We start from the raw sequence: 24396 nt of genomic DNA on the forward strand, positions 1-24396 counted from the left end.
GTTGCCAAATATTTTTCTTCTGAGAAAAAGTATTTGTTCCATAATTTGGACGCGCAATGTATATCAATAAAATGAATGAGTAGGTTCCTCCTTTTTTGCTTGGTTCGATGCTGAGAGCGCACTATTGAATATTTCTATATTTATGTGTTTTTTACTTACTTACTACTACCTTATTGTGAACGCGGGGAACAAGAAGAAACCATAAATCATTTTCCCATTTATAAATTTCAGGGCGGTTTTAGGGCTATGGATGCAGTTTCCGACTCTTTTTTGAATTGGGTTGTGAATTGTAGGTCTGACATGTTGAATTGAATTTTATTATTTCACGTTTTTATGATGTTTTTTTTTATTTCAGATAACTTAATTCAGATAAGATAACTTGGAAAAGACTCCTAAGATTTTCTTTTTCTTCGAGGAAAGGATCAATTTTTGCAGTGCGAGATATCCTTAGGGGTAGGCATACCCTACTTTGAGAAACACTGGACTAATGCAAAGATTGTAGAAATATAATATAAAGAGATATATTCTCTTTAATCTTTGGACTCATGCTGTACAGGACACAGGTACAGGATACCTATACCTACCTATGTTGCATCAAATAAGAGTATACCACTTGTACCAAGAAGATATACCTTCTCCGACTTTTGTACCATACCATCGCTCGAGATTGTCAGTTGCAACTCGCCGTGTTACTCTTTCTTTAAATGAGCCTGAGGTAAGTGAGAAAAACGAAGGAAGAAAATATGCCGGTAGGTAGAGGTAGAAGCAGCAATGATCTAAACACGAAGAAGTTGCCATAACCGCAATAGTTCGATAGTAGAAGACGGGGCAAACAGACAGTGAATTCGCCAGAGTACGTACTCCGTTAGTTGTGTTGCGTATTATACCGTTGTTTTTATTTGAAAGATAAACAAATGCTCGTACATCTTATAGACGTACATAACGGTTCTTCATATTAGAGCACGAATACCTGTCCAGTCATTCATGAAATATTTTCCCATGAACTGAAATCTCCCATTCCCGAATATGTGAAAACTCCGAAAAGAATAAGTGTTTGAAAAAATCCTATAATACCAATGTGAGCATTGCGGTTAGTTTTTCCAGAGACTATGTGAAATATGTTGAAGAACTTTTGGATTATACCCTTATTTTGTGCTATCCAAGTAGGCTGCATGGATAATTTTACACAAACAGGTGATGAAAATTGGATTTTTTTTATTTATTGCCAATTTTTATATGATGATTACTCATTATAGATTTCTTGGAATATTTGTTTGAAATTTCATCTCTCCATTGAATTAAAATTTAAAAAAATTCAGTTGTGAAAATCATTGGCTCTAATATAGGATAACAAAATATTTCCCAGCATGGGATTAATAACGGAGGACGAGAATAACCTTGCAAAATAAGAATATTTCCTCATTTATTGCATAAAACCAGGTAGATAGGTACATATATTTCCGTGCAACAATTACGTAATTAATTAATTATACGGGATATCCTTATTAATTAATTTCCTATATTTTTGTAACTAACAAACCAAATTCTAGACTGTTTGTACATATGTTCAGGGGCGGATTTGCCTTAGGGCCAAGTAGTAGGCCCGGGCCTAGGGTTCAATGGAAAAACCAGAGTGAGAGGAAATTATTTGACTAAATTCAACATTCTACACGGCCAAGACTGCTAATCCGTCACTGCATATTTTATATAATCTGACGTGAACAGATGACTAACATGCTTCTCAATGTGACATCACTTTGTTTATAGTGTAATTTCCGTATATTGGTAAAGCATAAATAACATGAATTCTCATGCTGTGGTCTGCGGTTCCACGACATCCACTTATTTCTTGAAATACACCAGATATCACGTGATGAAACGTATAGACCCGAGCTTAGACCATCATATTTTATTATTTTAATCTCTGGATGGTTGCAATGAGTTTAGATTTTTTTTTATTTATGGTACGAAAAACGAAGAATTTTCTTGTTAATATGGAAAAATGTTGAGTGCATTTAATTACACTGCGCGTATTTTCGTTCAGCAGGAAGTAAAACTCGGAAATAAAGAAAGTTTAAGAAACTTTCTCATTGTGGTTGCTCCTTAGTTATTATTTAGGATAGTGAGGATGTTGAATTCAATGCTGGAAATCTGTGAATCGTGATGCAGTCAAGGCCAGATAATTCAAAAAGGAACCTAATATAATGCGGGCTGAGAAGATTAAAACAGCTGCGGGTTGGAATATTTTATACCGCTCCAAAGTCCTTTCATGATCAGAAGAGTAAGGTTGAATGAAATATAGGCGAGAATATAGGCGTTTATGTGAATGATCATTATAAGATTATGATAGAACTATCGCATATTGTATATTGTAACTTCTGCTTTTTGCTATTCAACCTATTGCCACATAAGAACAGATATGTCCAAAATTAATTTTAGCTCGAGTTTTGGACATCTTGACCTTGTTATTAATTATGTCATTCAAATCTCGAATGCAATAGGTCCTTTCGTTTGCATAAAAAGTGTAGCACTTTTCTACACTCGATTTGATTTACACCAGTGTAGAGAAAGTGTATAGTTTATCTACACATAGTCAAAAGGAAATGTAGATAAACTACACCTCCTCTACACTGGTGTAAATTCAATCAGCAAACGAATACTAAAATCGAGTGTAGAAAAGTGCTATACTTTTTATGCAAACGAAAGGACCTATTTTCATCTCTTAGGTCTTGATTTTTTCCTATCTGCTTTTTCATCCGACTTCCCCTGTACTACCGGATGTAACTTCTAGCTCAACATCCGTTACAATTTCATCCCGTAACACCGTAACTTCCTGCACTGAACAACACCTCTGGAAACCCGTAAAAAAATGAAGGGATCACCTATCGGATCATATGGCTTCCCGAAAATAACCAACAAAGAGCGAATGGAGCTTATTCGCTTATTCTAAATTGAAAGCTTCAACGTTTTTACATCCATCTGGTACTCGACCTGCTGTGTATCTCGGAATTTCAATTAATATACTCCCATCGAAACAATGGGATTAGAGAAATTCACTGGTAAAATTGCTAGTGTTTAAAAACGCGACCTTGTTCGTGTCTGCGGTTTTCTCTTTTCGAGGAAACTGGAAATGTGCTTAATTGGATTAGGTTCGAATGAATTTTCTTTTCTTTTCACGTTTATACAGGGCCCTGCAATAGTGCATTAGGCTTCCATAGCTGCCAAACCAGACGTTTTAGGAATTTTATTGAGAAGCATTCCCTCCGTAATTTCAATTCTGCATCTCAGGAAATTATTTTCTAATATACAGGGTGTTCCCAAATAAAATTATTCAACAAATGAGTGATTTTTTAAATGGAACACCCCCATTTTTTTTTGCATATTTTCGGTGCTCTTCAATACCTCTACTATGATGCAAAATATTAGGGATATTTTTCCAACGGTACGGATCTTATTCAGAAAAAACTGCAAAATTTCGACGAAACAATAATTCGGTAAAAGCCCTCTACCGATTTCCAGAAGCGATAGAAACATGAATTTGATCAGGATTTCCTTTAACCTTTGAGTTAATACTCAAGGCTTTAACTTAAGAATTTGCCTAGTCATCGTTCCTAAATGATCAACCTCTCTTATACAGGGTGTCCGTTATCAATGTTATCAATTGTTTTTTCTCGATTTTTTCAAATGTAACACCCTTCACTTTTTTCCATGATGATGTACACAGTGCAAAATATTACATTTTTTCAGAAGTTACCAAAGGGCTATTTTCATTCCGGCGTCCAGCAGGCACGAAAAATTAAATCAGAACGGAAAATTTTATTTAAATATTAGATTTAAAAGCAAACGGGCGTTTAAAAAGACAGAAAAATTGTGTTAATCCATTTCATGAATAATAATTTTTTGGATGCCGATAAAACTGTAATCGTTAGAATACAAAAGTTACCAATAATACCTATGTATGCTCGTATGTATGTGTTACATATTCAGACAAATATTATCATTTTCATGTTGAACTTCAAGGATTATTATTTTGGAAGGGTTTTAAAGTTTGTCAAAAATTGGTCATTCAGTTTGGTTTCATTGTGTGAGTCATTTAAAATATCCGTTAGTTATTTTATTATGTTCATTATTCCTGAAATTATTGGTTGAAATGTCATTTTTCGTGTCTGCTGGACACAGGAGTGAAAATAATGCTAAGGTTACTACTGAAAAAATGAAAGGTTTTAAACTGTGTACATCATCATAAAAAAATACAGGGTGTTACGTTTGAAGAAATCGAGAAAAACAATTTGAAATTCTTTCATATTTTGAGTACTATCTGATCCTGGTGGTATTTCTCTATACAGGGTGTCTTTGACTCTTACGAATATTTAAACAGTAGATCATCTTTTTCGAACACAAGATATCACCCACGTCTTCATTATAACCATTAAGTAACATAAAAATACCAAAAATTCAAAGGATCCAACCGTTGAAACTAAGTTGGACGCTATATAATATTTGAACGTTTTGTATAATGAAAGTATTAATTCATATTTGTAAAAGTGAATCACTTTTTCAATAGATCGTATTTTTCATCTATGAATTCTATGATCCATTCTCTAAAAAGATCCATTCACGCCTTAAAAAAACATTATAAAGAGCAGAGATAGTCCTAAATTGATAATTAGAATCGATTTGTAATGTTGAAATCTGGGATTAGTTCTTGCCAACAATTAATGGTTTTTTCTCCTTAAAGGAAAATCGATTATAATTGTCAATTATTGGATTTTAATAATTTTATTTTAAACTTCCAGTTTTTCTACATCCACATTATTATAGAAACTGATACATGTGACTATCTCTGCTCTTTATTGGGTACTCTAACGATTTGTCAAAATCAGCTGACCGTTCGTTGTTGTGGGGCACACAAAGCTTTCTATTATCACTGTAAAGAGGCATTTCTGAGAAAGTTATAGTCTAATTACTCTAATCTAACGTCAGGAAGAACATTTTTTTCCAAAACACAATACTCGACACTAAAACAGCATGCGATTCAATGGAGGGAAAGGCTCGTGTGCCCCACGACAACGAACGCTTAGCTGATTTTGACAAATCGTTAGAGTTCCCTATAATGTTTTTTAAGGTTAAGGCGTGAATGGATCTTTTTACAGAATGGATCATAGAATTCATAGATGAAAAATACGATCTACTAAATAGGATGGATCATCAGAACTACTGAAAAAGTGATTCACTTTTACATATTTTCTCGTATAATTCACCGTTTCGAGTAATTTGATGTTCAAAAATTAAGAAGTATCTGTGAAATTTGAAAATTTGGGTACTTTGGCTGGATACAACTCTGTTCAAAAAATTTAGTTAGTTATTCCCTTGAGTATTAACCTTGAGTTGTATACTCAAAGGTTATTCTGAAGTTTATTTTGTTTTGGGGTTGCACAGCTCATTTTGAAAACTTAAAAGGACCATATCTCTTTATCAGGGCCGAATCGGAAAAAATGGTAGGTATAGGAAAAAAGTGTTTCTTTTGACTTCAAGAATCTACTGTTAAATATTTCTTCGAGTGAAAGACCCACCCTGTATGCAATTGAAAGGGATTGAAAAACCCTTTCCCAAAATTTGTTCCGCAAGAAACTTTTTCTTTTTTCAGATTATACCATCAAACAATATCGAATATTTTGGCATGAAGTAGTTTCTTGAGCCAATAAAAAAAAATTCGATGTAGGTATCGATGATACTTCCTGATACATCAAAGATATGTCGACGTTATACCATAATGCACATTCCATTTACCGTTGTCCTGTAAACTCTTCCTATTTCCCACTCACTCATAATGTAATCTAACGCAACCACGCATTTTCTGAGAAGTTTGTTCACCTGAATCATCACAAAAAAGGGGCACATTGTTTGATTCCCAAGAATTCAGTACATCAAATACTGCCGTCTTTCTATCCAAAAACCTGTTTAGTGGGCTCTTCGGCACGAAAATCATCAGGTGGGCGCTATTAAGTATTATGCATCCGCATACAATTTTTAATGCATTTCGAATAGCTATTCTCGAGCCTGAAAACATCCCGAAGACTTCGACCTAGGAAGAGTTTTTATCAACAAAAAACTCCAAACGCGCTCATTCATGCGAATTCACAGTAGAAAAACAGTAGATTCTTGAGATCAAAAGAAACACCGAGAAAAACACTTTCCTATTCCATTTTTTCCGAATCGGTTCGGTGTAAAAGATACATAACCAGTTTTATAAAGCTTGATCGGGAAATCAACGCTTGATTGAAAAATTCAAAGAACCCAACTTTCGAAAGGAACGTTTGAACTTTTTGTGAAATAAAAGTATTCTTCATATTTTATCGTATAATTTGATGTTCAAAAATTGAGAAGTATCTGTGGATTTTGAAAAATTGTCTGAATACAACTCTGTTTAAAAGATCCACAGATGTGTAGTGTCACAGATTTAACTTGTTATTCTGAGGGTCATTTTGTTTTTCCAGGGGTGGCGCAGCTCATTCTGAAAACTTAAAATGGCTATATACTACATAAAAAATGGTGTAGGAAAAAAGTGTTTCTTTTTGACCTCAATAATCTACTGTTAAAATGTACGAGTCAAAGATTCACCCTGTATAATAACTGAGTTCTTTTAGCAAAGTGTTCGTTTCACATAGCATCGAGCATAGCATGCTTGTATTCAGAGTTTTGAGTATAGAGTATTTTTATGATTTTTTATTTCACCAGTTCAAAAGAAAAAACAATAAGTTTCCATGAAACTGAGTCTGTCCTGAGGACGGGATACGAAAATCGATACTTTTCTGCAGCAACAACTAATTTCATATGGGGCATTTGGCGCATAAAGAAAACACACGAATATATATTAAAAAATTCTTAGCCTACTATAGAACCAAACAAAATTTCAATGTCAAAATATTTTATTACTCAACATATTCTCCTCTTAATTGGATACATTTATTAGATCGAACCTGCAACGTCTCTAGTCCTTTCAAAAAAAATGTTTCTTCTTGCTCTGCAAACCAGACCTCCACATCTTTTATTACCTCCTCGTTGAAAGAAAATTTACGACCTTTTAAACTTTTTTTCAGTTTAGGAAAGAAATGATAGTCGGATAGAGCCAAATCTGGTGAATAAGGGGGGTGTTCTTGTAATTCAAACCGTAATACACTAATTTTTTGCACGGCAACATGGGATGTGTGTGCGGGGGCGTTGTCCTGCAAAAACAAAAAACCTTTGGATAGACTAAAGCAAGAACTTTTCCAGCAAATTTTTGGACATGAAACTTCTTAGGTCTTGGAGAACCAGAGTGTCGCCATTCCATCGGTTGTTGCTCTGTTTCTGGATCGTAGAAATGTACCCAAGTCACATCCATAGTAACAATTCGGTTTAAGAAGTCTACATGGTTTTCAAATCGAGCACAGATCGAACGCGATGCTTTTACCCTTGCATGCTTTTGGTCAACATTTAAACATTTGAGGATCCATTTTGCAGCAATTTTTGTCCAAATTGACGTGAACTATATGATGAACGCGTTCGTATGAAATATTCAGTGCTTCAGATATCTGTTTTAGTCCAATTCGACGGTCTGATAAAATCATTTCATGAACTGCATCGATATTTTCGGGGACTGACACAGAAACTGGCCTTCCCGATCGGTCATCATCTTCAATGTTTGGAAAATCACAATTTTTAGGGGATTCTTGGTAGACTTGAAATAGTTCCGGAATTCCTGATACACATATTTTCAATAGTTTCGACAAATGGCAAATTGTAGATTCTTATGAAAATATAAATGGATGCACTAATTCACACGGTGCGGAAATATTTCACAATGTTTATCTTGTTTATCTTCACTTGAACATCTCGTGGTACCTGTCTTTCTCTTCTCCCTTAGCCATGCTACAAATCCTCTCGTATCCGAAGTAATCATTGATTCACGAAATAATACGGCTATTGAATAGATATCCTGCCTTTATATTCAGGGAAAATGCGCCTTTGAAGCTACCTGCGAATAAACTGGTACCTGCCTCTTCAGAGCTTGTGACTTGAAATGTGCCTGCCACCTTTTCCTGGAATAACAAGTGTCCATCATATAATGCCTTCATTCATCAGAATGCAATCGATATCAGATGCTTTCATGAGAAATAATACCACAATTCTTTAATCCGAATCACAGAGATACGTTTATGTTGTCGGATGTTATCCACCGACAAATTGTAGTATTTGATCGCCAAAATCTGCTGTATATCGTCATAAAATGATTCTTTCATCAACCTACATTTAACGTACTAATTTCTGAACGAAAACTAGACTATTTCTGCAGGCAAGTACTTTTTGTCAGCATACACTGTTCGTCCGCAAACTTTTAGAGTTGTAAATAAGTTACCAATACTATAGGGGCGATTGAGTCCATTTCAGGAATACAGAATTTGAGGAAAACATAAGTGCCTTTGACAATAACTGTTGTTTGCTGTTGTCAAACTAAATAATTTACTAAATCCACAATTCTTTAATCCGAATCACTAGAGATACATTTACGTTGTCGGATGTTATCCACCTCGTTATCCACCGACAAAATTGTAGTAATTGATCGCCAAAATCTGCTGTATATCGTCATAAAATTATTCTTTCGTCAACCTACCTTTTACGTACTAATTTCTAATTTCTGAAAGAAAACTAGACTATTTCTGCAGGCAAGTACTTTTTGTCCGCATACACTGTTCATCCGCAAACTGTTTGCGTCTGTCCGTTCGTAAATAAGCTTTGAACTCTAAAAGTTCTTTTAGAGTTCAATGTAAATAAGTTACCAATACTATAGGGGCGATTGAATTCATTTCAGAAATACAGGATTTGAGGAAAACATAAGTGCCCTTGACAATAAGTGTCGTTTGCTGTTGTCAAATTAAATAATTTACTAAATCTGGCAGATTTTACGAGTGATTTAGGTTTGAATGTTAGTGTTCATTAAGTATAATCAAGAATTGATAAGTAACACTACTCTAGAGCTGAGGTAATTTGCAAATACGGCGACCTAAATGACGCAATCAAACGGGTTACTATTTTTATATCTGAGGTCGACGAAAAAATTTAATATGCACCTCGGCAAAAAACTGCCTATATTGTCTCGCCTGCTTGCTAGCCTCGGCTGCGCCTCGGAACATAAATAACTATTTTATCGAAATCATAGATGATTATGAATTATGACAAAAAAATTAACTTTACTCCTCTTTTCCATTTGTAAACTGAAACAGATACAAATTCTAATGAATTTGGAAAGTTCCTAATCTCGAGAAAACGGATTACTATTCGATCATAGAATATATATTCAGTTCAACCAAAGAGTATGGAAGAGATTTTCTTCGGTATAACGAAGGAGCAACAAGTTAACTTTACTTTTTGAGTGAGTGATCCAATGCAACACGCAAACGAAGCTGCTTGAATGAACTCAGTTTTGTTCGGCTGCGGTTGACCCAGAAGAAACTGAGGAAGAATTCTCGTGTTGAAACGAGGAACGTAGCCATCGATTGATTAACCCAGATACGCCGGTTGTTACTCTGTCAGTCTACCGTCGCTGGCTCAACAATAAAAGTTCAAAAAACAATGAGGATTCACGCCAATTTATCCTCGCTTGTTACACCTGTCCATTTACATTCCGAGACCATTTCACGGATGTTCCATGTTCCACTTCTGTGGTCAGGAATTGGTTTCAAAAGATCGAAAATTCGCGTGCATAGAATAATATTTCGAAGTTCCTATGTTTATCAATAAGTCTGTATGTCGTCACAGATTATGTATTATGTTAAATATCAGAATCGAATTTGAATAATAAATATCTTCGATGCTATATATGTATGTGTGTGTGTGAGGAAAAGGAAAACAATTCCATGTTGAATCGATCGGAACTTTCACTATGCACTGTGGTAGGAATTATTTAATCGTGATATGTGAAGAAAACTAATTCGAAATAGATACCAATGCTCTGGCTGTTGGTGGTACTTCGCATTACCATATCATTGGCGCTATTTTGTTATTTTCAATTACGAAATAGTTTGAGTACGTGGTTCCAAGAGAAACAAATAATGAGAATACAAAAATTCTTTATTGGACGACAATAAAATCATTTTTCTTTATTAGACAATCTCTGATCATGGATCCAGGATCTGAACTTCAGTGTATACATATAACATTATATTATATACCTAGGAAGCCCATATATAGTTCTACTTTTTTTGGAGATTTAGTTTTTGGGTATATCCACTTTTAGGTTCTAATTAGCCCTTCGATATAGGGCCCGGGCTTATGCTTATTGCCTTCGCGATTTGTCCTTCAGCCGTACTCGGGCCTACGGCCCTCACGGTTTACTCTTCGGCTTATTGATATCTAAGGTGGCTATGGAAAATCGAATTTGAGTTGGTAATAGCTTATAAGTTAAGATTTTGTGTTGCGGAATTCTGAAATTCAGGTGTGTATTGCTAATAAACTGTCATCTATAGACCCATTATACGTGCATGTTTATGTTCGTAATTTAATCGAACAAATTGGGAACATAATTGTTTCAATTTTGGATCAATTTGCTTCTTATTACCTGTGTCTTTTTTGAAGAATTTATGTTTTGAGAAGATAATCCACAGGAATACTGCCAGCAAGAGCCTTGAAATAACTTTCGAGAGCATTGAAATGAATTTAGAGAGTTCCTGGACTCGATAACATGAATATTAGAGCACAATAGAAGGTTCGAAGTGTTTCTATTATAAACCTTCCATAATAGAAACTCCTACACTTAATAAATAGGATAGAACTAGATAATCGTTCTCGGTGGAGCGAATAATATTCTGCACCTCGTTTCAATGCACATTTCTAGCCGTTTAACTTCAATTGATCAAGGTGAACCTCTTGTATATGAAATTTAAGCTAGCATAAATGAGTCATTTATAAATTTCTGCCGTTTTATTAATTACTCTCGTCTCTTTAATCAACTTGTCGCCGATTCTCATCGCTTCGAAGATCTCTAAGCGTGAAATTTTGTAATTTTAGAGGTGTTTTATGCTTTCTAAACTCAACCCAGTTACTAATCATTTAAACCGTTAATTTATTGGACGGCAATCAGGCCGATTGGGTGTGTCGATGAATTGTTTTAGAAGAATCGCGAATGACCGTGAAAATACTTTCGGAATGCGGCTTTTTTGACAATGCGGTACCTAAACTTCACATATACAGGTGGCCCACGGGTATGTACGTGGTCCAAAACTTTGTGTCTATCCAAGCTATCGGCATGTTTTTTTTTCAAGCAGTAGGCCCAACAATGAGAATATCCTAAAATAAATTTCTAATGTACACTCACTTTCAAAAGTTTTGCACCCCCCCTGTAGTGGAGATAAAATATTCAAGATTCACAACAAATTGTTACTGACAACAACAGAAACTTGTTGACCACCAAATAAAACGATAACATTACGAAACAAAAAATGTTCTTGTGTTTAAATATCGATTTTGTCAAATGTGTGCCTTTCTGCGGATCAGTAGTTTTTCGTTTTAAGTACCGGTTAGTTCAAAAACTGTGTAATATGCCCAGAAACGAGTTGTCTGAGTTTGACAGAACTAGAATTGTTGCTCTCTGGCAAGAAGGGCTCACACGCCATCAGATAGCCAATAGACTGAACATTATTCGAAGCACGGTTAGCAAAACGATTAGGCGCTATGAGGAAACTGGTGGAGTGCATAGAAGACCTCGAAATGGTCGTCCTCGTGTTACCACGATTCGGGAAGATCGGTATATTGCCCAATCAGCCCGTAGAAATAGGTCAGTGACGGTACCAACACTCAGGTCGGAATTCCAAAGAGCCCACAACCGTGTAATTTCATGTGCTACAATTCGTAGAAGAATTTTAACATCAGGATTGCGGTCCAAAAGGCCTCTAAGAGTTCGTTTATTAACTGTTCGTCACCGAACCGCTCGTCTGCAGTGGTCGCGAGCTCATCAAAACTGGCATTTAGAAGAATGGAGGAATGTGCTATTTACAGATGAGTCACGGTTTGGGTTAGTAAGTGATGACTACCCCTTAAGAGTTTGGAGGGAACCAGGATGTCGAAATAGACCTGAGAGAGCTATTCAAGTTGCTCCTTTTCGCGGTGGCACTGAAATGTTTTGGGGAGGCATAATGTTTGGAAGAAGAACGCCACTAATTCACATATCCGGGACGATGACTGGTGCATATTGCCTCGAAAATATCATAAATCCTGTAATTATACCCATGGGTAATGAATTAGGGGCTCAATTTATCTTTATGGACGATAATGCCAGGCCACATCGCACTAGAGGTGTTCAAGAAGCCCTGGAAAACCAAAACATTATCAGATTAGAATGGCCCGCGATGTCTCCTGACATAAATCCTATAGTGCATATATGGGATCATGTCTCCAGAGCCGTTTTCCGTCGAAATAATCCACCACGAAATTCACAAGAACTTATTGTAGCTGTTACCGAGGAATGGATGAATATTCCGCAGGAAATAATCAATAATTTAATTTTTGGAATGCCTAGACGAGTGAATGCATTGCTAAGCAGCAGAGGCTCGAATACTGCATATTAGTTTGCTCTTTTATTAATTAACTTTTAATTTTCCGTTCAAATTTAATTTTTGTTTTTGCAATTTTTGATTCCTAATTTGTATTTGTTGTTTCAACTTCATAATTCTATGAAATGAAATTGATTTCATTTTATTTCTGTAAAAGCCTTTCATTATCCTTGAACCCGAGGGTATAATTTTTTTTTCAAAGTTTGAGATAGCCCTAATAATCAGGGGGTGCAGGACTTTTGAAAGTGAGTGTATATGGGGATGTATTGATATCTGGTTAGCCTAGACCATCAGTTCCATGCATAAAAAAATATTGCGTTACCATAGCAACGAGCAATAACTCATTAGAAGTGTCAGTGTGAAGTTTGAGGTCAAAAAAGTAAATCAGAGTTACACAACAAATTAAAAGAAAGAAGATGTCCACCGAAATTGTGAAAATCGAAAAATTGGAGTATCGAGCCATCATCAAGTACCTGTATTTACAAGGGTTAAGAGGTAAGCAGATTTACGAAGATATGCTTAATACCCTTGGTGATCAATGTCCTTCGTATGGGACCGTGAAAAATTGGACTGCAAGCTTCAAGTTCAAAAGAGGTAAATTTTCCATTCAAGATGATGACTGGGCTAAAACGGATATCTGAAGCACTGAATATTTCATAGTTCACGTCAATTTGGACATGAGAAAAATTGCTGCAAAATGGATCCCCAAATGTTTGAATGTTGACCAAAAGCGTGCAAAGGTAGAAGCATCACGTTCGATCTGTGCTCGATTTGAAAACGATGTAGACTTCTTAAACCGAATTGTTACTATGGATGAGACTTGGGTACATTTCCACGATCCAGAAAAAAAGCAACAATCGATGAAATGGCGGCACTCTGGTTCTCCAAGACCTGAGAAGTTTCGTGACGAAAAATCTGCTGGAAAAGTTCATACTTCAGTTTTTTGGGATTGCCACGGAGTAATCATGATTGATTTTTTGAATAAGGGTAAAACAATAACCGGAGATTACTATTCGACATTACTGACCACTCTACGGGAAAAAATTTAAGGGAAAAGGCGCGGAAAGCTATCCAAAGATGTTTTGTTTTAGCAGGACAACGCCCCTGGACACAAATCTCATGTTGCCATGCGAAAAATTCGTGATTTAGGGTTTGAATTACTAGAACACCTCCCTCATTCACCAGGTTTGGCTCCATCCAAAGATATCACACATCTTTGGCTCCATCATTTCCTCAACTGAAAAAAGTTAAAATGGTCCTAAATTTTCTTCCAACGAGGAGTTAATAAGAGCAAGAAGAAACATTTTTTTCAAAGGTCTAGAGACGTTGCAGGTTCGCTGTAATAAATGTATCCAATTAAGAGTAGAATATGTTGAGTAATAAAATATTTTGACATTGAAATTTTGTTTGGTTCTATAGTAGGCTTGTAGGCTAAGAATTTTTAAAATATCCTCGTATATATTTCTGTGTTTGCACCATTTTTTGATAGTTCTTCGACGATATAGGGTTTGTGGGACCCAGCTAACAGTTGCTGCGGCATTCAGCAACTTGTGATTCCACAAGCACAAAAAGTTGATTATTTGGTTTCATGATGTGAAACATTTCATTTAAAATATTCTCTTTCTTGCAGATTGTGAGGAACCCGCCTGCCTCAAATGTGGACGTGCAGGGTGTGTCAAATGCCCCCAGATGATTATGTTTGCGACCAGGAAGTGCGTGAACACCTGCCCATTTGGTCACAAACCCTCCTGGAGTACATATTCCGAATATATGGGACTGATATGCATACCGAACGGCAATTTTATGGGTCTTTCTTACGATCTCCTAGCAATCGTAACTGGTATTCTCACAGGAACGATGATTTGCTTAATTTTCGTTGCAGGAACACTTCTCTACTTCAAATATCGAAGAAAGAAAGCGCCCAGAAGTATAGAATCATCCAGTGATATAGAAGATACTCTGGAGAAACGTAGGGAGTTTTTCAAACAACTGGAGGGTTTTAAGCCTTATGCCCAATTTTTTCTGGATATGCTGAACGACACTCGCAAAAGAGTACGGGATTTGTCTACCGAAGGCGATAACTGTGCTATACAGGCCTATAGACCAGTTGTAAGAGATCTCACTAAAATTCTCATCATACTCAATAGAAATCCAGAACAAATCACTGTCCCGGATGACTGGGAACACCTCCTTGCTTGGGCAGAACAAATATTACAACGTTACAAGCGAGTAAGCGGGTGTTCCCAAGGGCAAGTTACTCAACTTGTAAATTTTCTGCAAAAACCAGCTGTCATAGAACAGGATTCCACAGAAGATCTCAAAGGATCGACAACGATGTCTACCTTCAAACCCGATCTACCGCTCACGGCATCCACAAGCCTTCAAGACATTGCTGTACATAATTTCAATTCGAATTATGATTCAAGATGTCTACCTTCCTTCAATCCACAGTGGAAATTTCAGTATTCCTTAGTTTCAAGCAATGCTCCGACGACGGAATTCAACCCTACTCTATGGAAGAGTAGCAAAGAGTATCTCAATAGTACGTGGCTTATTGATGATGATTTCCTGCAGTTGGGTTTTAGGCCTCAAGATGAAATCACGACTGAGTTATAACCAAGGTATTTTGGTTCTACCAGATTTGCTAGTCACTAGTTTTATAAATTTTATATTTGTATTATAGTTAATGAAATATATTTTTGAGATTTTCATTTTGTTTTTTTGTCTTGAGATATACAATAAGAATACTCGTACCTGCATGAATTGAACCTTGTTTTCAGTCTGAGCCCAAGCATAAAAAAGCTACTCTTTATATCGTCGAAGCTCTTGATACGCGATACCTATCTCTGATTAGGTATTAGGACTCAAACTAAACATAATTTCACTAACGGCCGTTTTCAATAAACCTATCTATCCATTGTTTTAGTTTCTGAAGATAGAAAAACCATCTGATTTCGTTTCTATGATCTGTCTGCAGAATGGTTGCAATCGTTAGTAAGTGAAACCAAAGATTAATTCCTCTTTGGTGAAACGATGGATAGATAGGTTCATTGAAAACGGCTGTAAAGGTAGTTTGATAAGTCATAAATATCGTTCGTTTTGAAGCACAGCGTACACCGTGGTGAACGGTTGCCTTTTATTTGCAAACCTGAGTCCTAATCCCCAAATTCTATAAACTAAACAACCGATACGCCATGCACCTGGTGCCAATTCTTATGAGTAAAAAGTTAGTAGTAGATTTTTGGTTTTTTATTCACAAAGGAGATTCCTTGACTCAATCAAATTAATTCAAATCAAAAATAATAATCATCCGGTGTATCTCACTGGTAGTCACAGCCATAGTAAATAATGAAATTTATGATCAGTCAGTCAAGTCCCCTTCACACCTTGCGAGCGTCAGCCAAGCTCCCTTCACACGTTGAGAGTTTGTTGAGACACCTCCTTACGTTAGTATCACAGAACACTAATCGGTCATCACTGTCATCAGTCAAGCCCCCGTCACACTTTTCTACTATCAGTCAAGACCCCTTAACACTTTACGTTTAAGATCGCCAGTCCAGTGCCCTTTACACATCTAACTCATTGAACTCAAAAGAGGTCAGAGACAAAGATTATCTTATTATAATCTTTGGTCAGAGGTATTGTTATGTTTTTCTGTATCGTTTCAGAGCGCTGAGGAGGGTAGTGTTAAAACGAAACGATGGCAATTCTTGAAGGTAACTCTAAAGAGTCTAAAGAATAGACAATGAAAATATTTTATGTTAAAGGATGGGAGAGGACATAATTCAAAATAATCTTCCTTTTCTGAAGTTGTTTAGAAAAGTGCATAGAAATAAAATTTGTTTGCGCTTCGTCAGCGTCATCAGCTGACAAATGCGTTGTTCTTTTCTATGATCATTATTGTTTTGACAGGAGCAATTCAATCTTTTATTTTGTCTCATTTCCATATATATCTTATAACTGCGGTAAGATGATTTTGTTGATGTCATCAATTTTAGTGAATCATTTCTATTTAAGAATTGAATTTATTATATATATCATATTATTTGGTTTTAGAAAATCCATCTCGAAATGGCAAATAAATCCAAGGAAGAAGGACAAGTAGAAATTGCCCCTCTACGTAGTTTAGATGATTTTATTCTAGAATCCGCGAGATTTCAAATTCCAAATTACAGAGATTTGGAAAAATGGGGTAATCGCGTAACTAGTAATTTATTATATTACCAAACGAATTATTTCCTTTTGGCAATTCTCATCGTTATCTGTGTTGGGTGAGTCCCATATTCTCTTTATATACAATATATTCAAAATAATCAGTACATATATTTTTACTCATCTATTGTAAATGGTGTTGTATGTTCAACTTATATCCAGGGATATCGAAATACCATGTTTCTAAATGCATCAGGCCGAAGTTATAAAATCACCTAAATCTTGTTTTAGTGTACTACACCCTATTAAAATGGCTTGTGGTTTTTTGGTAATGCTGGTCATATTTGGAGTATTTGTGTATATTACAAATGAAAGAGCTGCAGCAGCACAATTCAAAAGGAATCATCCAATCATTTCTTTGCTCTTGATATTAGTAGGTGGCTATTTCATAACTTACATGCTGAGATCACTCCTTGTTTTCATGTTTGGTATTTTATTGCCAGTTTTCGGTAAGTTTTTTTGTATTTTTCAACCATATAAATATTAACCATTGAAATTTTCAGCTATTTTTATACATTCATCTCTCCGACTGAGAAACTTCAAGAATAAACTTGTGAACAAAGTCGAGACTCTTGGATTGAAAAGATCACCGATGGGCATTTTTCTTGAAGAACTGGGTCTTGAGGGCGACTTGTTCTGATTGCCCATTTAAAAAAAAATTGAAACTTTTACAATATATTATGATGAAATTATTTTTAAATATTTTAGAAAAAAGTTTCGGAAAATGATACCTAAGCAGTTGGGAAGTACCCGTTTGTGCTTGTTGAAGAACGACAAAACATTCTTCAAAACCGCAAATATCAAAACTCAGAAATTGGTCATTTGATGATTACTTTCAAACTACGTTGTTAAAAAAGTATTAGAATATACCGATTTTATTACAGAACCTGATTGAATTGTGCTTCTGAAAAAATTTATTATACTTAATGATCATAGTATATCGGTAATAATGTATGTATATACGATTTTATTGCTTCTAGTCCTTAAGTCAACAATAATGTTTGATCTTTAATTGTCTCCAGTATTCCTGTATATAATACATTGTTATTTTCACAGTATAAAATAGAAACCAAAGAATTAATTGCTCTTTAATTTCTAATTATGAGAGAAATACAAATTTCTTGTTTAAAACATAAATAACTTCATCTTTACTACTCCTTGGTGGAATGACAACCTGTCAAACCTTCGAAAGGAAGTCCGTCGGCTCTTCAACAGAGCCAAACGAGACAGTAACTGGCAAGGGTATACTGAGAAACTCACTCAGTACAACAAGGAGATCAGGAAGGCCAAAAGACTTAATTTTCAAGCCTTTTGTGAAAATATCACTTCCACTCCCACAGCAGCCAGACTTCAGAAGGTCATGGCAAACGGGGGAACTAACCCCATTATGTCGCTTAAGAAGCCAGATGGTTCCTACACTGAAGGAGAGAAGGAACGAGCCAGTCTTCTTCTCAAAACACACTTCCCAGGTAGTGAACCAATAGATAGTACTGAAACAGCAATGAAGTACACCAAGAACTCCCGCAAGGAGGACTGGGACATTGCTAAGAAAATATTGTAACCAGTCCGGCCCTTGCGGTCGGACCTTTCGAGAAACAGAGCGGTCGAGAAATTCCAGAATAACCGCGAATCTACCTGAATGTTTCCGGCGCCTATATAAGCCCAGCGGAGGAGCAGGTAAGGGAAGTACAAGTACAGTTATAGTTCAAAGTGCAAGCGACTAGTGGAAATAAATACGAGTGGAAATAAATAGTTGTGTCATAGTTAGTTTGTGAGTTATAAATGTATTAAGTGTAAATAAATAATTGTTAATCAGTTTGACGTTTTAATCAAGCGAAGAAAACGTTACATTGGTGTCAAGTGTGAGGTTTAACATCGCTCGAATCGAATAAATATTTTCGGTTATTTGGAGTTCATGCCAGTGACCACAAGACTGCAGAACGCGATGGAGACTCGAGCGGTAATGGACTTTTTGAGAAAATTAAATGAGAAAATGGACGAGAATTCTTGTAAGTTGAATGAACAAATGGAAGAAAATTCTCGAAAATTAAATGAAAAAATGGACCACATAAAGGAAGATTGTAATGATGTGGTGAGTCAACTTACAGATAAATTGGATAAGAAACTGGAAACCATAAATGAAAAATTCGATAAAGTAGACGAGAAGTTTGATATAGTGAACGAAAGATTTGACGAAGTTTATGAAAGAGTTGATGAAAAGTTTGACAAAGTTTATGACGACGTAAATGGAAAATTGGAAGAAATGGCAGGAATAATTGAACAACATTCCAAGTTGATAGATTCCTTGAAAAGAATGTCAAACAGAACAGATATTCTGGCTTCAACACCCTACAGCACAGCGAAAGCGGAAAATGATGGCGAAGGTAGTAGAATGAAGATCAAGCCTCCAACTTTTGATGGAAAAATACTCTGGTCGACATATCAGAAACAGTTTGAAGCTGCTGCCCTGGTGAACAATTGGAACGACAACGAAAAAGCCACGGCATTAATTATTATCGCTCTACGAGGAGAGGCACTCAACATTCTGCAGACGATCCCGGAGAGTCAACAAGCCTTTTACGAAGTTCTTACATCGAAACTTCAGATGAGATATGGTGATGCTCATCTACAACAATCATACCATGCACAAATAAAGAACCGAGTGCAGAAAACAGGGGAAAATCTCCAGGAGTTTGAAGCTGATGTGGCGAGATTAGTCAGGCTGGCTTATCCATCTGCTCCAGATAGCTTCCTGGAACAGCTATCAATCCAGACATTCGTGGATGGGATAAAGGATAGTGAAATACAACAAGCCCTGAGCCTAGCACGCCCTAGAACCATAGATTATGCCTTCGCCCAGGCTTTGGAAATCGAAGCAGCGAAGCAAGCGTCGCATAGGGGACACCTTCGTGTAAGACAAGAGCAAGAAACAGATCGATCTGTCGAGGAGATTGTCAGAGAAGAAGTCCGCAGAATATTGCTTGCTAGGAAAAAGGATGCTGTGTGCTGAAACTGCAACAAAAGGAGGCATTTCAAGCAAAATCGTCCAGAATTTGAAAGGGCTACAGCTGGGAAAATAAAAGGAGTCGCTGTGGTAGACAATGGCTCGACCAAAACCATTGAGTGTCCCCAAAATTCCAGCCATTGTTCGCGCCCGGAAGAAAAGATCGATTTAAGGCGGACCACCGTAATCGAAGACGACTGGCTACCTGAAGAAATTCAAAGAGCACAAGAGGAAGATAACGACTTGAAAGTAATCCTGAGTTGGAAGAAGAGCGGTAGACGACCTACTTGGGAAGAAGTATCCAGACTGAGCCAGAATATAAAGTCGTATTGGGCACAATGGGAAACGCTGAAGATTGATGGAGGTCTTCTGAAACGTTGTTGGGAAAATGAAGATGGAACTGAGCAGAGACAGTTGATTGTGCCGAAGAGCCGTGTGACAGACATTCTGACCAGACTACATAACGGAACTTCAGGTGGACATTTCGGGATAACCAAGACGTTGGAAAAATTCGGGCAGCGATTTTATGAGCTAAATTGTAAGAGGGACGTTAAAGATTGATGTAGAAGATGCAAGGTTTGCGCTGCTGCTATCGGACGGTAAAGGAAAAGCACCAATGAAGCAATATAACGTCGGATCTCCCATGGAACGAGTAGCTATCGACATCATTGGCCCCTTTCCCGAAACAGACCATGGAAACAAGTACATTTTGGTAGCGATGGACTATTTCACGAAATGGGTGGAAGCCTACGGTATTCCTAATCAAGAGGCAAGTACGGTAGCAGATAAATTGGTCAGAGAATTCTTCTGCAGATTTGGAATACCTCTGGAGCTGCATTGTGATCAAGGCCGAAATTTTGAATCGAAGCTATTCCAAGAAGTATGCAGCAAATTGGGAATTCACAAAACAAGGACTACACCTCTTCATCCACAATCAGACGGCATGGTCGAACGAATGAATCGGACCATGGGAAAACATCTGGCCAAAGTAGTTTCTGATCATCAGCGGGATTGGGATGAATATTTACATCTATTCACCATGGCATATAGATCTTCGGTTCAAGAATCTACCAAGGAAACTCCATCCAGTATAATGTTCGGCCGAGAAATAAGGCTGCCTTGCGACTTAGAGTTTGGATGTAAGCCTGGAGAAGACGTAGCTGGGGAGGACTACGTTAGTAAATTAAGGAACAAGCTGGATTACATTCATGACAAGGTACGCAATCAGATGCAGCAAGCAAGTGATCGAATGAAAATGCGCTACGACATCAAGGCTATTGAAGGTGGATTCACCACTGGAGATCTGGTGTGGCTACATAATCCACAAAGGAGGAAAGGTTTTTCACCAAAGCTGCAGAGACAGTGGGAGGGACCGTATGAAATAATCAAGAGGATAAATGATGTAGTTTACCGGATAAGGAAGCTCCCCAGGGGAAAACCAAAGGTTGTCCATTTCAACCGATTAGCCCCGTACGCGCAGGACAAAGAAGAGGTACGACTTGTGGAAGTCCCGATGCAAGGTAGCAGCGATTACCAGAAGTTTATGGATCGTTATGGTGAGACACGCGTTGCACGGTTCGGCGCTACACAGGAAGTACATCAAGATCTCTTTACCGTGTCTGAGGAATACTCTTTCGCTCATTGCGTAGCGGAGGACCTTCGTATGAGCAAAGGAATAGCCAGAGTATTCAGAAATAAATTTGGACGTCAGGAACAACTATTGCGACAGCAGCCAAGAATCGGAAAAGTTTTGAAATTGAAGGCTGAAGGTCGGTTCATTTATTACCTAGTCACCAAACGACATTCCTATCAGAAGCCAACCTACCAGAATCTATGGACGGCACTGCATAGCTTGAAAGAAGACCTTCAACGCTTTGGAGTTAGGAAATTAGCTGTTCCCAAGCTCGGTTGTGGATTGGACCAGCTGAATTGGCGAGTTGTGCGAAGCATGCTGGAGGTGGTATTTCAGGGGACTGGTATAAGGATCCTGGTGTGCAGTTTCAACCCAAAGCAGGCCAGGGAGCCTGGAAAAACTGTGGAGTGCTACTTCCATCAGAATGGCTACTGTAGGAATGGTGATGAGTGCAAGTTTCGCCACGGTCCTCGGAGGAATTCACTAAATCTGTTCTGGGACAGAACAGGCTTAAGGAGGGGACAGTGTAACCAGTCCGGCCCTTGCGGTCGGACCTTTCGAGAAACAGAGCGGTCGAGAAATTCCAGAATAACCGCGAATCTACCTGAATGTTTCCGGCGCCTATATAAGCCCAGCGGAGGAGCAGGTAAGGGAAGTACAAGTACAGTTATAGTTCAAAGTGCAAGCGACTAGTGGAAATAAATACGAGTGGAAATAAATAGTTGTGTCATAGTTAGTTTGTGAGTTATAAATGTATTAAGTGTAAATAAATAATTGTTAATCAGTTTGACGTTTTAATCAAGCGAAGAAAACGTTACAATATTTACAAGGCAACAACTTGAATGGGCCATAAGCACCTTTCAGCCGTATAAATCCCCAGGAGTGGATGGGGTGTTTCCGATACTCCTGCAGAAAGGAGTGGAGGAGATCCTCCCTCATCTATTAAATATCACAAGGAGCAGCTTGGCATTGGGTCAAATACCTAGAAGATGGAGAAGGGCAAAAGTCACCTTCATTCCAAAAGTAGGGAAAAAGGACGGGACTGACCCTCGATCCTTTAGACCCATTTGCTTAACATCGTTTCTTCTAAAAACGATGGAGAAAGTAGTGGATAACTACATAAGAACGGAGTATCTGGAGAAAATACCACTTCACAATTGTCAGCATGCTTACAGGGCGGGACGTTCAACGGAAACCGCCCTGTATCAGTTGACTGAAGTCATCCAGAGAACTCTGAACAACAAAGAAATCGCCATGTGTGCCTTCCTGGATGTATCTGGGGCCTTTGACAACACAACACACGTGTCTGTCAGGGATGCACTTAAGAGGCGAGGAGTGAATGATACCATTTTAAAGTGGATGTATGAGGTGTTAACGACGAGAATAGTTGAGACATCGATGGGCGATGAAACCGTCTTTGTCAAAGCTACTCGTGGAACACCTCAGGGAGGGGTAATATCTCCCCTCTTATGGAGTCTAGTAGTAGATGAACTTCTACACAGGCTAACGGAGCTAGGCTTCGAATGTGTAGGCTATGCTGATGACATAGTCCTGATAATTAGAGGAAAATTCGAAGGCATTCTCTGCGACCTAATGCAGAAGGGCCTTAGAATTATTGAGCAGTGGTGCTTGTCTGTGGGGCTGAACGTTAACCCAACCAAGACCACAGTAGTTCCGTTCACGCGGAAGAGGAACCTTCCAGCCATGAAGACGTTAACATTAAACGGTAATATCTTGGAGTGGGGGTCTGAAGTCAAATACCTAGGAATAACCCTGGATAGCAAACTTCTGTGGAATAAGCATGTTGATAATGCTACTGGCAAAGCTACAAGGGCTCTGATGGCGTGCAGACGTCTATGCGGCAGGAATTGGGGTTGTAACCCAAAAATACTGCGATGGATGTACGTCATGATTGTAAGACCTATAATCACATATGGGGCAGTAGCCTGGTTTGCTAAGGCAGGTCAGGTAAGTACGAGGAGAATGCTCGACAGAGTACAAAGGCTTGCCTGTGTGTGCATCACAGGAGCCATGAGGACGTGTCCAACTAGGGCGCTTGAGATCATCACAGACCTCACACCTCTACATCTAGTGATTGATAGGGTAGCTCATGAGGCCATCCTCAGATTATCTAAGGAAGGAACAGGTAACGAGAGAATCAAGAGTCAGAGAGTTTGGTCCTCCCTGAACGACTACATCTCATCTGCAAACCTTCCTAGTGACTTAATGATCAAGAAAGTAAGCATTGAGAAAAATTTCAGTACAATGCTAAGTAAAAGAAGAGATTGGGAACGGGAGTACACCGCCTACAATCTTAAAGAAAATACATTAAAATGGTATACAGATGGTTCTAAAACCGCTACAGGAGCTGGCGCTGGGATTTATGGGGCAAGTACCAAGTGTGCACTACCGTTAGGCTCCTGTACAAGCGTCCTTCAAACGGAAATACTGGCAATCGAAAGATGCCTAGATGTAAATCTAGAAAGAAACTATCAGAAGTGTGATATAGCTATTCATACAGATAGTCAAGCTTCCGTAAAGGCACTGAGCTCCTATGTCATCGACTCAAAGCTGATTTGGGAGTGCCGGAATAAACTCAATGATGTAGGCAAGAAGAATAAGGTCTCTTTAATCTGGGTTCCCGGTCACTCGGGAATCGTAGGAAACGAGAAGGCCAATAAACTTGCCAGAGAGAGCGCACAAACGCCACTCACTGGCCCAGAACCCTTCTGTGGTATAGGAAAATGCACCTACAAGAAGGAGTTTATGGAGAAGGAGAAAGCCGAAAGGGAAAAACTCTGGCGGAATCTCCCAGGAATGGATCACTCCAAAAAGTTCCTTCGGAACTTTGAAACTGCTGGATCCAAAAAATATCTGGATCTCAGTAAGAACCAACTACACCTACTCACTGGCTTTCTCACAGGACATTGTCGCCTAAAGAAGCATCTGTTGAGAATGGG

General features: G+C 37.8%; 2 protein-coding genes across 3 annotated transcripts; both read left to right on the plus strand.

The window, feature by feature from the left end:
* Positions 1-692: 692 nt before the first annotated feature.
* Positions 693-15298, plus strand: LOC123316960. 2 transcript variants are annotated; one of them, XM_044903285.1, is made up of 2 exons: positions 693-715; positions 14218-15298. In XM_044903285.1, exon 2 carries the CDS (start codon positions 14277-14279, stop codon positions 15201-15203), a length of 927 nt encoding a protein of 308 aa, XP_044759220.1. In that variant the 5' UTR covers positions 693-715; positions 14218-14276; the 3' UTR covers positions 15204-15298. The 2 variants fall into 2 exon arrangements, with proteins under 2 accessions (XP_044759220.1, XP_044759219.1); XM_044903284.1 differs by lacking the exon at positions 693-715 and adding an exon at positions 734-1194.
* A 1127-nt stretch (positions 15299-16425) lies between these two features.
* On the plus strand, positions 16426-17880 carry LOC123316963 (PRA1 family protein 3). Its single transcript, XM_044903288.1, has 4 exons — positions 16426-16552; positions 16644-16858; positions 17031-17248; positions 17303-17880. The coding sequence occupies exons 1-4, from the start codon at positions 16478-16480 to the stop codon at positions 17437-17439; spliced, it is 645 nt and encodes a 214-aa protein (XP_044759223.1). The 5' UTR covers positions 16426-16477; the 3' UTR covers positions 17440-17880.
* Positions 17881-24396: the final 6516 nt, after the last annotated feature.

The sequence above is a fragment of the Coccinella septempunctata genome, chromosome 7 (genome assembly GCF_907165205.1).
Source record: "Coccinella septempunctata chromosome 7, icCocSept1.1, whole genome shotgun sequence".
Taxonomy (NCBI): domain Eukaryota; kingdom Metazoa; phylum Arthropoda; class Insecta; order Coleoptera; family Coccinellidae; genus Coccinella; species Coccinella septempunctata.